Here is a 15,564-nt window from a genome sequence, read left to right as displayed (position 1 = left end):
GTTAACTTTATTTGGGAGGGAGGGGCTGTGTGTGTCCCTAGGGGCGTGCTTTCTACTGTGATTGGCTGTGGCTTGAGCTGTAAGGACACTGATCAATGGATCTACATAGTAGATCCGTGTGATCAGTGTCTTTACACCGAGGAGAATGACAGGTGGCTTGTTTACACAAGCCGCCTGACTTTCTCCCTCTCCCCCGCCGATCGCCGAGTGACCGGTGGACATCGGGTCCGCCAGTCACACGCGCGGGGGGGTCCGTGACCGCGCCCGCTCCCCAGACCCTCCCAGGCTAGTGACGTTAATTAACGTCACTCTGCCTGGCAGGGGCTGACCGCCGCAGTAAATCTACTTGCGGCGATCGGCAAGCGGTTATCATCACTTCTGGCCAGACTTCTCAGGACAGTAGAAGGGTGTACCTAGGTCTCACTGGTTTCCGCCAGTTCTGTGCTGTTGTAGTACTGCTGGACATCATATGATGATGAAGGGAAATAAGCATGTTGTGTGTCTTTTATCAGCTGCAATAAATTTCCTTGGCTGACCACTACGTCTACGTTCCTCAACAAAGCCTGTTTTTGTTCTTCAGAAGAGCAAATCTTGAAACCCCAGTTTGCTTTAAAATCTTTGCCTGGAAAGATGATGCAGTATAATTACCAGTCTTGTTGCTGTGCTCTTGCCATTGTGTATGACCTGTGACGTGAAAGGGTCTTCCACAACCTCACCTTTTAGTAGCAGAGTTTGACTGTTCCTTGCCCAGTTTTAGGCCTTTTTCAGGTATTGACTGTATTTCAATCTACAATTGAAATTAATTTTCATTATCTTCTGCTTGGTAGTATTGGTTAATCATACATATGACTCTAATCCTACAAAATCCTTGACTTTGTGTAAGTGTAAAGGTTTGTGGACAATCAGAAAATCAGGCGAAAAGCTTTATTTTTTTATTTTTTTTTTTTTTTGACGATGCACAGTCTTTCTGATTTTTCTCGTACGAAAACAGTACACATTTAAACAAAAATCATTACGTACATTTTGGAGTTTGTTCCTTTTTCAAATTTTTTGTTTGGACATCTGATTCAAACTTTCCAAATTTGTGTAACACACACTATATGAATTGATATGGTTCGAAGCCAAAGATTAGTCACACCAAATACTGATCTGAATTAGCTTTATATTCTGTTAGCTCACTTTGCATTTTGTACATTTTGATAAAAATAAACAATTTAAAATATTTATTTTTGAAAGCATTCTTGCTTTACATCATTTCTTCACACCTGCCTACAGTACAGTACTGTGTGTGTCTATGTGTGTGTGTGTGTTATATATATATATATATATATATATATATATATATATATATATATATATATATATATATATATATCTACTGGAATTTACCTGCAATAGAAGACACCGTATCCTTACCTCCTACAGTGCTCTGAAGCTTCAGTCAGTCTAATTAGCATTGGTACTTTTGGAAGTGTTCTTGCTGTGTTTGGCACCATCCTCCAAAACCCTGTGTTACTACAGGACACAACAGTGATGTAAGAGTCAGAAGATGGAACCACATTGACACTTCTGGAAGTGACTAATGCTAAGGAGATACACGTAGTGCAGTGCTGGAATGGAGCAAATGTATGTGAGACAGGCCACCAGAGATGTGAGTACAATACTTCTTCTGTTGCAGGTACCTTCCAATGATTTTTTTAGCCTTACACCTTGTAATTTAAATCAGAAGTTGGGAGACTCCTTGAACCCACCAGTATCTAAAAAAAAAAAACCCAACATAGTAATTATCAAAATGCCCTAAGGGTGCTGCTTGTATGCTGCCATCTTGGAGGTGATATCAGCAGACTTGAAGGTGTCATTCTGGTAACACTCGATAGCAGGGATATGCAACCTGTGGCCCCCCAGTTGTTGCAAAACTACAAGTTTAGAAGCATTGCTTGCTTCTAAAATGGCTATAATATGTCAGACCCCCATCATGTGCCCCGGTACATGTGGCTATACCATACCTTCAGATGTGAGAAATTAATGGGAAAGTTTATAATGAGGTTCTTGCAGGCTGAAGTCAGAAGTTTCACCTCAAAGTCAATTTGGTGCTAGTAAAACGTAACTAAAATGTGCCTGGTTCATAATTGTATTTTTATTTTTTTTATTAGACAAGGCGGATAAAAAGGCAGCTCAAGAGAAGATTATTCAACAGGAGCATGAACGCCAAGTATGTAGACACTAAACTGTTTGTTTTTAGCACAGCCAACCTTTTTGAGCTGCTAAATATTTTTTTCTTTAAAGGGTCAGCCCCCTTAAAGCTGTATTTCAGTTATAACTTTAATATAATTGTAAAACTAATGAATTGATTACTTAGTTATATTCTGTTAGATTTCCAAGCTCTATTTTCGTCCACCTTTTTTGGAGGATCGTCCCTGCTACATGATTTGTGTTTTAGAACACAAAAAAATAAAATGTATATACATAATATATATATTTTTTTTTTTTTTCGTATCTCACGAACGTTATGACGCACACCCTAAAGCGTCAATATTTTGTGTGGCTACAATTTTTTTTCCAGCACTGTCCCCACCCTTTGGGCATGGAGTTCACCAGAGCTTCAAAGGTTGCCACTGGAGCCCTCTTCCACTCCTCCTAAATGACCACATCACAGAGCTGGTGGATGTTAGAGACCTTGCGCTCCTCCGCCTTCCATTTGAGGATGCCCCACAGATGCTCATTAGGGTTTAGGTCTGGAGACATGTTTGGCCAGTCCATCACCTTTTACCCTCAGCATCTTTAGCAAGGCAATGGTTGTCTTGGAGGCGTGTTTGGGGTCATTATTATGTTGGAATACTGCCCTGCAGCCCAGGAAGAGGATCACACTCTGCTTCAGTATGTCACAGTAAATGTAGCACTCATGCAGCCCCAGACCATGGCACTCCCACCACCATGCTTGGCTGTAGGCAAGACACACTTGTCTTTGTACTCCTCACCTGGTTGCCACACACACTTGACACCATCTGAACCAAATAAGTTAATCTTGGTCTCATCAGACCACAGGACATGGTTCCAGTAATCCATGTCCTTAATCTGCTTGTCTTCAGCAAACTGTTTGTGGGCTTTCTTGTGCATCATCTTTAGAAGAGGCTTCCTTCTGGGACGACAGCTATGCAGACCAATTTGATGCAGTGTGCGGCCTATGGTCTGAGCACTGACAGGCTGACCCTCCACCACTTCAAATTCTGCAGCAATGCTGGCAGCACTCATACGTCTATTTCCCAAAGACAACCTCTGGATATGAGGCTGAGCACGTGCACTCAACTGCTTTGGTCGACCATGGCGAGGCCTGTTCTGAGTGGAACCTCATATCTGTGGTTATCCCTAGATGTGTGTTCTCTCTACACATCTATTCCGCATGAGGGTGGGTTAAGAGCAGTGGAGTATTTTCTTTCTGAGGCGGAATACATGCACCCACTTCAGTCTGAATTTATATGCTCGTGCACTAAATTTGCGCTGGAAAGAAACTACTTCCAGTTTGGCTCATTTTATAGACAAGTTGCTGGCACAGCTATGGGTGCACATTTTGCGCCGAGCTATGCTAACTTGTTTATGGGTTTCTGGGGAAAAAAATCATATTTGGACCCGGAACCCATTTGCCAAGCATCTTGTTTATTATGGGCGCTACATCGGCGATGTGATTATCATATGGGATGGTGACCTCAATTCAGTTTCTGAATTTGTGGCCTACTGCAATTCCAATCCCTATGGTATCAGCTTCACACATGTAGTCGATGCGCTAACTTTGGTATTTCTGGATTTAGAGCTATCCTGGGATGCTGATGGAAACATCACCTCTAGGACGCATTTTAAGGAGACTGCAGGCAACTCATACTTACATCGTACAAGTTGCCATTTACCTAAGTGGAAGGAGAATATACCCCACAGCCAATTTTGTAGGTTGCGTAGGAATTGTACAGAAGTCTCAGAGTACCTGCTGCAGGCTGATATATTAAAGAGAAGATTTCTAGAAAAAGGGTACCATGAGGAGCACATTGATGAGGCCATTGATAGGTATACTATGGGTGGCGAGAGTAGAAGGATTGAAGGTAAAAGTGAGGAACCCTCTAATACCCTCTTTATTACCAAGTTTACCAATCAACATTGGGCTGTCAAAAGGGCCATTTAAAAAACATTGGCCCATCCTTATGCAAGACTCCGCCCTATGTAGAGTACTTCCTACTAAACCTAAGATCGTTTTTAAACGGGCTAGAAGTGTCCAGAATATTGTGGCACCTAGTCAAAAACAAGAAACAACGGTCAGTAAATAACATTCCGTTATTCCTAAATATGGTGGGCTCCTATAGATGTAAACTCAAAAGGTGCATGGCCTGTAATTTCACGCACCATGGGAAAAAGCACTTTGTTGGAAAAGATGGGCGGACATTTAATATTCAACAGTTTGTCTGCTGCAGCACACAATTTGTTGTATATGGTCTGCGGTGCCCATGTGGATTATTCTACGTGGGCAGAACGGTGAGGGCTATGAGAACCAGATTTGGTGAACATCGCCGGTTCATCGAACAAAAGAAAGACAAACATAGTGTTCCCCGCCATTTTTGCCAAGTACATGGGGGCAGCACTGAGGGGTTAGAGTTATTTGATATTGAAGCCATCCCTATGACATTATCAGAAGGTGAAAGATTTTTGCGTCTATGTATGCGCGAAACGTATTGGATATTTACGCTTAACTCTATGTCCCCCGATGGCTTGAATGAGTAATTGGAGGTTGGCACTTTGATTTAAAACTTTGTTTTTATGTATGTACCAGTCTATATATTTTACATGTTGTCAGCATATATTTACATCTTCCTCATCTCTTATGGTCTTCTATGTCAGTGTACATGTATGTTGGCATGCATGTTCCTTTATACGCACCCAGTATCAGTATACGGGAATATTTTGAGATACATATGCGCACATATATGGTGTTTATCTTGTTTTGTTAGTCTAGTCTCCACAGTGTCATGTAGGTTTATGTATGTATGTGTGTGTATATGTATGTATGTATGTATATATATATATATATATATATATATATATATATATATATATATATATATATATATATATATATATATATATATATATATATATATATATATAGTGTGTGTGTATATAAAAAAAATTTTTTTTTAAAGTTTTTATTGTATTATGAACTTATTCACTTTTATAAATTTTTATTAGATATGTACAATTCATGGATATATATGAATGTTTGGATATTATTGCCCCTGATTACAGGCTCTCTATTGTCATGTCCCTTTAAGAAATAGTGAGGGGAGGAGCCGCTATATTGTTATATAAATGAGGGCAAAGGATCTCTGGGGTGTTGAGATCTGAAGAAGGAGGCTACGCCTCCGAAACGTTGTCCTTAGCAACCCCATGCAAGTCATGCTCTGGGTCCCGATCGTGGAGTCTCCCTCTGCTTAACCGCATTGTCAGTTTCTCTGAGCGGCTATAGCATCCGGCTCTTGGAGGGTGTGCGGCGGCGGCTGGACCGTGCGCAGGCTCACCACATCGAGTCTCCTTGAGTAATCCGAGGCGGTTGGCTTAGCCGTACGATACTCGCTGACTAGTGCAGGACGAACAGCTGAGCCGCCGAGGCTAGGAGGAGAGAGCCCTGTAAACATCATTGGGGGATATTTATTTCCATGCATGACTTCCTATCTGTTTGTGAGTACCTGTTTTTATGGCTTCTATTAACTTCAAATAAATGGTGTTACACTAGGGCGGTGTGCGCTCTGTTCCTTTTTATTATTTTTTGTTTTCTGAGTGGAACCTGTCCTGTTAAACCACTGTATGGTCTTGGCCACCGTGCTGCAGCGCAGTGTCAGGATCTTGGCAATCTTATAGCCTAGGCCATCTTCATGTAGAGCAACAATTCTTTTTTTCAGATCCTCAAGAGTTCTTTGCCATGAGGTGCCTTGTTGAACTTCCAGTGACCAGTATGAGAGAGTGAGAGCGATAACACCAAATTTACCACACCTGCTCCCCATTCCCCATGAGACCTTGTAACGAGTCGCATGACACCGGGGAGGGAAAATGGCTAATTGGGCCCAATTTGGACCGTTTCACTTCGGGTGCACTCTTTTGTTGCCAGCAGTTTAGACCTGAATGGCTGCGTTTTTTTTTTTTGAGGGGACAGCAAATTTACACTGTTATACAAGCTGTACACTCACTATTTTACATTGTAGCAAAGTGTCATTTCTTCAGTGCTGTCACATGAATAGATAGCTCTATCTATATTTATATATCTATATCATAATTTGCCTTTTTTTTTTATTTTTTATTATGACCTAGCATGTCTTTTTTTTGTGTATGTTTATACATCTATACTTTATATTTTACCATTACATTCCTTAGTGATCATAAGTCATCCTCCTGAAGAAGCGGGTCATCACCTGCGAAACCTGTTGGGAATAATGAACACTCCAGTTTGGAAGATTCTGTGTTAATGCCTTTTGAGTGCATATAACCTCTACCGTCTGGATAGATACCTAGCCATGCTTGGCTATATTTATATGTTCCTTTTGTTGAACACAATCTTTTGGACATGCGTTGCATCTGTTTATTTTTAACTAATTTGTTTTAAATAAAATTTGTATATATTTTCTGTGTACATATTTGTGTTTAAGGCACCTAGAAAGTCCTGTTTCATTTTTTGGAGACTTGATAGCTGGGGAACTAGTCTCCTGTTTCTCCTTTTTGTGCAAAATATCTTTGGGATGTTGGCACAAGTATCTGCACTTTCTTAGTGGCTCTTCCATTATTCTAGGTATTATACAGTAACCATGAAATACTGACATGTATGTAGACCTAAGCGCAATAAAGCATGCTCTGAAGATTTTCCAGCAACTTCTATTCCTTTTTTACAGGAGCGGGAAGACGAGCTACGAGCCATGGCCCGAAAGATCCGCATGAAGTGAGTGAACTATGGTAGTTATGTGTGAATGTGCAAACAGTAGTAGGTTATATTCCAGTTCATTTATTTTACCTGTATTCGTGAACACCAGATGAAATTATTTCTACAGAATTAGGTGTACCACATACAGACCCTACTGTATATCAACCACTGCATCCAAAGCAACATTTAGGAAATGGACTAGAGCTTTTTTTTCCCCCAAAAGACTTTGTTTCCAAATGTAAAGCTTCCCTGCATAGATGATGGTAAATACTTGCCCCCCTGCTGCTGGCCTCACCCCTAGTCTCTGCTATATTGAAGAGATGTTGCCACTTAGACACCTTAGAATCCCACACTTCTAGTAATGTCAATTTTACTGGTCCCCACCGATATGCTCTTTGGCTCCTTCTGTCAGCCCCTACTTTCCTATAGGACATGAGGAGGATCAGAAAATTGATACTCCTGCAGATGTCTGATTTTTGAATTTCTCTTCACTGCCTGCATATTGGCAGCAATGAGTGTTTATGATCTTTTCCTTTTTGTATGTTGCAACTTAGTAAGTGGTCTGTATTTATTGCTTTTCAAAAGAGAGCGTGAGCGCCGTGAGAGGGAGCGTGACGAGTGGGAAAGACACTATACCAGAAGCAGATCGCCTTCACCAAGACACAGTAAGTGTAGTGTGAGAATAGCTCTTGGAAATAGTATTTTTCCATTGGAATAATTGTAGAATAAAAATAATGGTACTTTTTTCTTTAGGTGTGTGTTTGTGTGTTTTTTTTTTTTTTCAGACTTTTATTAGAATTTGACTGCTTATTGACCGGGGCTGTCTAACAGTTTCTGAAATAGTAACTTGTAATGATAACACTGTAGTTTGGTTGGCCTGTAATGTTTGCTTCAGGCAATAGATCCTATCTTCAATGCTATAAGTATTTACACTTGCTACACTTCTGCAACAGACACCGCAAAGGAAACTAGATCAGTGCCTGAGTTATAGCAGCTAATCTGTGTTTTTAAATTTGTATTTAACCAGTTAGAGTACCTGCAACAATACAACACAATTGCAAACCAAGACCAGCATTAAAAAAAAAACAATAGAAAAGCATATGAGTTTTATATATAACAATAAAAATGACTACAAACCTATAAGAGAAGGTGTACCCCCTGGAAACTTCTCTGCAACCATTTTATATCCTATTTTCTCTCCCCCCCCCCCCCCCCCCCCTCAAAAAAGGAGGCAAGAGACCTGTGGAAAGGTTAAGGCATCCCTCTTCTAAGTGCAACTACTTTTCCCGATTTTTATATAATCTATATATTTCACATACCGTAATCTAAAGGTTACCAGCTTCCTGTCACCTGTTTGACTACCCCCCCCCCCCCACCCAACTACTACTTTTTTTCCTTTTTGGAGAAGTGGTTCCTACACTTGCTACACTTCCTGCCACCTTCTACAACAGAGAGACTGCAAAGGAGCTAGGTCAGTGCCTGTGTTTTTTAGCAGCTCTTCTTTTCTTAACACAGTCAACTTCATTCTGTGGATACCTTCACTTAGCAGCGGCAGCTCACTGGGGAAAGGGAGCTGGAACAAAATGACTTAACGCACATTCTGCTGATGGCCTACAGGAAAGGCAAAACGCCTCTCGGGATAAAGGCTTCTCCCTTATCCTGGAGCAATGTCTTATTATGACACCGCTCCCCTCCTCTGATTATAGCTCCCTCTAAAGTTCTTATAATGGGGCCTATCTGACTTAAAGTTTCTTTGGCACTGTGTATGAATTGTAAAATGGTCAAGGATTCTAAATCTCGAACAAGCTGGCAAGAATGTGCCAGCCAAGCGAGGTCACAGATGTCACAATACTTATTACTTGAGGTGAGGTAATGCTGGAGCGAAGCTTCCACTTTAACCATTTCCCAGAAAGTTTCCCCCCTTAATGACCAGGCCAATTTTTGCGTTTTGGCACTGCATTACTTTAACTGACAACTGAGTGGTCGTTTGACGCCTTACCCAAATAAATTTAGTCCTCCCCCCCCCACAAATAGAGCTTTCTTTTGGTGGTATTTGATCACCTCTGCTAAAAATATGCATGGTTACTGTACTAATGACACTGGCAGGGAAGGGATTAGCATCAGGAGCGATCAAAGGGTTGTGTGTGTCTAGCTGGTGCTTGCTAACTGTGTGGGGGTTGCTCTGACTGGATGAAGAGAGATCGGTGTTCCTGCTTAGCACCTGAATGCAGTGTAAACCTGGGAGGCTGATCCTGCAGGCTTGCAGTGTTGCTGATCGGTTATGGTATATGCCAGTTCCCCACTGCAAGAGATTTGTATTTTTAGGACCTTCAACAGCTTTTTTTTTTTTTTTTTTTTTGTTCTTATTATGGTGTATTTTGATAAATGTCATGCCATTGTTTAGTTGCCGTATGACAGCACAGATCTTTCTTTATGCAGGTCGGGAACACAGCTCTTCAAAAAGGTAAGAGATCAAAAAACTTTATCAGGTTGTATGCTTGTGTAGTAAGGTAGAGCAGGTGTCCAATGATTGCGAACAGTGAAAATACTGAGTAAGCGTTTTTTTTTTTTTTTTAATAGGCCATCATGCTTTCTCTTTCAGTCATTGACGGACACCGCTCCGGATCTTCTTAACCATTGGGTTATACTGCCCCCTACAGGAGTAGGACACTAGGCAGAAATAGTCTGGTTATGCCTAGGGGCAGTCCCAGCGGGTATACTTCCTCTCTCTGCTATAGGTACTCAGTTTTTTTTTTCTGCCTAATCAGGAGTAAGGACCTAGTTCTGCTCTGCTTCTGTCAACAAAGCTGGACTATCTGAGTCTGACTTTGGACTCGGCCTTAGCCAGAGTGCTCCTTCCTCTGGACAAATTCGTCTCCTGCTGTCCAGCAGATGGTCATCCCTCCGACTTGCATGCGGGTACTGGGCCTGATGGTGTTTACCTTTTTGAGGCGGTTCGGTTTGCACAGTTCCATACAAGGTCCCTTCAAAGGGATATTCTGGGCAAATGGAACAAGTTTCTGGACAATCGGAGCCGGGGAACGAAGGAGTCCCTGATATGGTGGCTTCATTCTCTGGCTCTTCGGCTGGGCAAATCCTTCCTTCATCCCCTTGTATTGGACAGGGGTCACCATGGATGCCAGCCTGTCCAGGTGGGGAGGTGTCCTCTGCAGAAATTCTGCTCAGAGGGTGTGGACACTGGAGAGTCCAGACTACCGATCAATGTCCTGGAGCTCCGAGCGATCAGACTGTGCCTGGAACATTCGACGTCTCGTCTTCAGGGATGTCTAGTGTGCATTCAATTGGATAATGCCATGGCCGTGGCTAATGTAAATCACCAGGGGGGCACGGGAAGTGTCTTGGCGGCTATGGAGGTGGGCAGAATTGTTTAGTTCCAGTTCTCTTTGCCGTACACATTCCCGGGATGGAAAACTGGCAGGCAAATTTCCTCAGTCAGTAGGCGTTGGATCAAGGGCTGTGGTCCCTTCGTCCGGCAGTGTTTCAGCAGTTGTCTCCGGTGGGGCATCTCTGAGGTAGATCTGTTGGCATCTCGGGTCAACAGAAAGGTGCAGAGGTTTGTGGTTTGGTCACAGGATCCTCTGGCGAATGCCACAGACGCGCTGGTGGCCCTGTGGAGTCTGTATAGTCTGATTTACGCCTTCCCTCCTCTCAAGCTTCTGCCAAGACTTCTACGCAGGATTGAGGCCTCGCTTTTTAGGAGCCTTTTAGGTATCAGACTCGCTATTTGTGCTTAAGGGTGGGCCTCGGAAAGGGTTGTCTACTTCCTCTGCGATCATATCAAGATGGATCAGACAGACAGTGATTCAAGCCTATTCCATCAAGGGTCAGGTTCCTCCTTTTAAGGCGCACTCTATTCGGGCGCTCAGTGCCTCCTGGGCCTTCCATCATCAGGCTCCAGTGATGCAGGTTTGCAAGGCGGCCACCCTGGTTGTCAGTGTATCTTTCACAAAGTTCTATAAATTGGGCATCTGCAGATGCTTCCTTTTGGCCACAAGGTTTTGCAGGCTACTATTTAGAGGACCTGGTCCTCTTTGAGGGTGTATTTTTTTCAGGTGGGCTCCAGTTGTTTTGGTGAAGCTCCTGTTTACCTGGTTGGCTATAGTTTAGTCTTGTGGATTTCTTTTTTCGCTGTTCTCACCCCTCATGTTTGACACTGCTTTGGAAAGTCCTAATGGTTAAGATCAGGAACGGTGTCTGCCAATGAACATCAGAGAAATGGATTTTACGTAAGTCAAAAATCCCATTTTTCTTTTACCCGTAAACTTGTAATTTGACATTTAACATTTGGAGCCTGCATTTTAACTTTAAGCACATTAACACTTTTTTTTGTAATTTGATACCTAAAGAAACTCTGTCCTCTTGCCCATTAGGGAAAATGACAGGCTCTCTATACAGGCAACCCAATAACCTCGTATCCTTCAGAGGCCCCTTGCTTTTTTCACGGCTAGGGTCACGTTAATACCATACAAGTATGTATGTTTTATTTGATCTGCAGGTGATCAACTGTAACTACAGGAGGCTTTGGTATTATATGACTCGTTAGAATGATGATGCAAGTAGCCATTTTTTTATTGAAAATTTAAAAGTTTTACATTTTTTAAAACTGATGGAATGGGAATTGCCACAAAGAAGCTGAACTATCTGGCTCCGATCAGCCTTTTGCCAAGGCTTTTAGTAACAGGCCCGTTTAGAGCAGGTATGCAGTGATTTGTGTACAGGCTCCTAATTAACCCTTTCAGCCCCTGGAAGGTTTTACCCCCCTTAATGACCGTGCAATTTTTTGCGATTCGGCACTGCGTTGCTTTAACAATTGCGTGGTCGTGCGACCCTGTACCCAAATACAATTGATATCCTTTTTTCCCCACAAATAGAGCTTTCTTTAGTATTTGATCATCTCTTCGGTTTTTAGATTTTGCACTATAAACTAGTAACAATTTAAAAAAAAAAAAAAAAATCTTAATATTTTTTACTTTCTGCTATAAAACATTCCCAATAAAAATGTGTTTTAATCAGTTTAGGCCAATTGTATTCTGCTACATATTTTTGGTAAAAAACCCCCCCCAAAAAGCGTATATTGGCTTTGTGAGACTGCGACATTGCGGCGGACAAATCTGACACTAAGCGACACTTTTTGGGGACCAGTGACACAAATACAATGATCAGTGCTAAATAATATGCACTGTTGTATAAATGACACTGGCAGGGAAGGGGTAAATACTAGGGGTGATCAAGGGGTTAAGTTTAATCCTAAATTGTGCTTCCTAACTGGGGGGGGGGGGGGGCACCAACATGCACACCAATTGGTGTTCCAGCTTAGCTGAGACGCACAATCTTATTGTGCCTGTGTGACAGGAGAGCCACCTGCCTTGTTCACATGGGCAGGCGGCTCTCCTTTCAGTTTCCGTGAAGATTGCGGGAGGCCGACGGCGATCTGGCGCTCCGCCGAGACCATGTGCACATAATCATGTAGATCTACGTGATTATGCGCAGTTGAGCCACCTTGCCGTAGTAAATCTGCGTGGGGTAGTCGGCAAGTGGTTAAGGAGCAAATTACTTTGGCTTTGTTCCTTGCTGAAAAAGTGTATGCCTGTTTAAATGTTTAGATTTTTTTTTCCTTTTCTGAAAATAAACTATTTTCTATAACAGGAGGTCCCGTTCGAGATCCAGGAGCCCTCATCATCGTCATTGATCCTCCCCCGTTTCGGTGACTTTTTTTTTGTTACTATGTTGTCACATAAGGTAAATGTGACTTGTTGATCATGTTGGTACATTCCATTGAGACAGAAGGTATGGAAGCCGCCAGAATTTGCCCACACAAGGTGGAAGCCGTTATTTTGGGGAAATGAACCATTGATGTTGATCAGAACGCACTTCAATACTGTTTGCATCAATGAGGTCAACAAAATGGCTGCCTCCTTTTTTGGAGGCATATTGACTGAACAAATGCTATAGCAAGGTTATCAACTTGGTGAATCTATGTTGAAATGACCACTGTTGGAATAAATTGTCTTCCTTTTGAAGTCCCAGTGGGTATCCTAATTAATAACCGACTGTGTTGTCCATAGCAACTACCCTCTTTCTATGTTTTTGATGAATATATGAAATGAAATAGAGGAAGTTATTGGTTACTAATAACTGCACAGATCATTTTCCTTTGAACTTTCCGTAATTATGTTCAGCTTTGTTCTAGATGCGTACAAAATGGGTGCTACCTAAGATGTCCATCTGCCTTTGTAGACCTGATCACTAAATCAAAAGTTGGGCAAGTGAATCTTTGTCTTTGCTTGTCGCCAAATTTAAATATTGGCAGTTTGGTGCTCAAGCCCAACATCAGCATTATACAGTGTAGGCATACAAACACATTTAATCTTCCTACAATCTCTTGATACTGTTTTTGTCAGTAGTGTTTCATTGCCAGATAAAGTCAAGCGCAAAACTAACATGCTGTCATAATCACCCAAAATATAGGTACATGGCCACTATTTGACATTTTGAATATCTTGAAAGATTTCAAGAAAGCATAAGAGGCCTAATTTCTTATCTGTTCTCCTGACAGTTGATTTTTATTATGTTACTAAATGCACAGTTGCAATGCAATTCGCTCTTGCCCGGTTAGTCAGTTCTTGGAGTTATTCTCTTCAGCCATTTTTGGGATCAGGTCACCCCTGCCAGAAAACTCAGGCGCTTGACATCCATTGCAGCAGCAAAACTTGATCAATACAAACCCCAGCCTGCTGATTGGACAGAGAAATGAGGAGCAGTACAATAAAAATGCCCTACCTTGTTTTATTCAGTGAGCTCCCTGTGGCCACATATGCCTTTTTTTATATTGACTGAAGTTTAGGTTTAAAGTCCAATTGTAGTTTCATATTAATTAAATTAGGCAAACTGAGGATGCATAAAAAAAATATTTTTAAATGTATGACTTTTTGCTTGGTTTTTAATTGCAAGCCTGTACAAAATTGAGGCTTTCTGCAGGGAGCATGTTGGGCTGCTATATACAGACTGCTGTACATAAACCCAAGAGCTGCCTTCTGAGAGATCCTGAATTTTGAGCTAGCTCTGAAGCCAATTAACTGAACAATTGTAAGGCATTTTAGAACTTGTGCTTTATGGCACCCCTAGTTTGTATATTATAAATCAGGGAAGCCTCTGCTTTTGTCAGAAGACTACTCAACCTGTTCGTTACTATGTTACCTTTGAAAACCAGGCTGGTTGTAAAAGCAATTCACTGCCGATATTTAGACGGAATAGCCTTCCCACTGGCTAATTTCATTGGTTTGTTACCAACAATATGACCACACTCAATTCCAAGGCCCATGTGGATTTGCCACAGGTAAACCAAATAAATGACACCTATGTCGTTCAGCTGGCTCCATCCAGGGAGCGGGACTTCTTGGCTGGCCATGAAGCAAAGGGACATTTGATGGCAAACCAGACTTTGCAGGTAGCATAGTGATGAACGATTAGAGCCGTGCCTAACACAGGTAAGGGACCTGCTTTGGTTGTGCTTGTGTGGAAATGATTATGCACTTGCTGCCCATGTAAAGAGGCAACTAAGTTACTAACCAGGAGCATGAGAGGGAGAATTGAATTACAACGAAGTGGGGAGTACAAGTTGGAAAGGGAGCATAAGCCACTTATACTCAACAGTAGACAGCCAGCAGACAACCTGCAAAGGTGTCTCCACAGGGAGTCTCCCAATCTGGAGGTCCAGTTTGACACCTCCCAAAGAACCATAGACGTGATGGCTAGTCCAGAGTCCAGTCCAGAAAGTGCAGCTGTTAGAAGCTCAGGGACCTTCTGGCAGGGACTGCATCCTTCTTTTTTTTTTTTTTTACTTTCACGGTTTGTGAGCTCATTAATTTGTAATGGGCCTTACACAGCTACTCGGTACACAACACACCTTTTTTAATGTAGTTTTTCCTCAAGTAACTCCAGCGGGCATGTTTTGGGAAATTTTCTTAAATGGCTGTCATAAATGCCATGCCATGGACATTAATTTAATGGAGAAGTTCACCTTTTGACAAAAAATAATAAATGCACATTTTTCTGTAAGTAAAAAAAAAAGTGCATTTACTATTTTTTGGGAGCTTGGAAAGCATTGCAGCAGTGATCAGCAGATGACTGCTGCCATGGTAGTCTTCCTCGTATGAGAAAGCTGATACATTCTGACAGGAAGAAACTATGAACTATCACAGCGCCACGGTAGAACATTGAAAACTACAAGCGGACAGCCACAAGGGCTGCCGGACTTTGTAGTTTTCCATTCACAGAGGACTGTGAATGAGTGACGCAGCCATGCATTTTTTGAATTTAGTCACACTTTCCGTTCTGCTGTCACAGCGGAGGGGGGGGGGGGGGTCAAGGACCGATGTATTCCATGTTACACCCTTAATATGGGTGTAACTTGTTATGAAAGGTGAACTTATCCTTTAAAGTACCTATGCAAGGTGAAAAATCCTGAAAACATGACCTGTTTGGGGGTACTTGAAGATGTTTAGGAACCACTGCTTAAATGCATCCCAATGCATAAATATGAAAACACATGCACTGTGCTGCCTAGAATGGGAAGGACTCATAAGAAGCAACTT

At 41.9% G+C, this 15,564-nt stretch overlaps 1 protein-coding gene across 3 annotated transcripts in view; it reads left to right on the top strand.

Moving 5' to 3' along the window:
* CLASRP (CLK4 associating serine/arginine rich protein) overlaps nt 1–12,985 on the top strand; it is a 68,599-nt gene extending 55,614 nt beyond the window's left edge. For 2 of the 3 annotated variants that reach the window (XM_082264484.1, XM_082264483.1), the window contains exons 17-21: nt 2,154–2,212; nt 6,921–6,967; nt 7,535–7,614; nt 9,389–9,413; nt 12,617–12,985. In XM_082264484.1, the coding sequence (XP_082120610.1) occupies nt 2,154–2,212; nt 6,921–6,967; nt 7,535–7,614; nt 9,389–9,413; nt 12,617–12,659 (254 nt within the window). In that variant the 3' untranslated portion in view covers nt 12,660–12,985. Of the gene's footprint in view, nt 1–2,153; nt 2,213–6,920; nt 6,968–7,534; nt 7,615–9,388; nt 9,414–12,616 lie in introns of those variants that run through there. The other variant, XR_014225523.1, reaches the window with a different exon arrangement.
* Nucleotides 12,986–15,564: the final 2,579 nt, after the last annotated feature.

Source organism: Pelophylax lessonae (genome assembly GCF_965119305.1).
Source record: "Pelophylax lessonae genome assembly, chromosome: 7".
NCBI lineage: Eukaryota > Metazoa > Chordata > Amphibia > Anura > Ranidae > Pelophylax > Pelophylax lessonae.
This window is presented reverse-complemented; position numbering and strand designations above follow the sequence as displayed.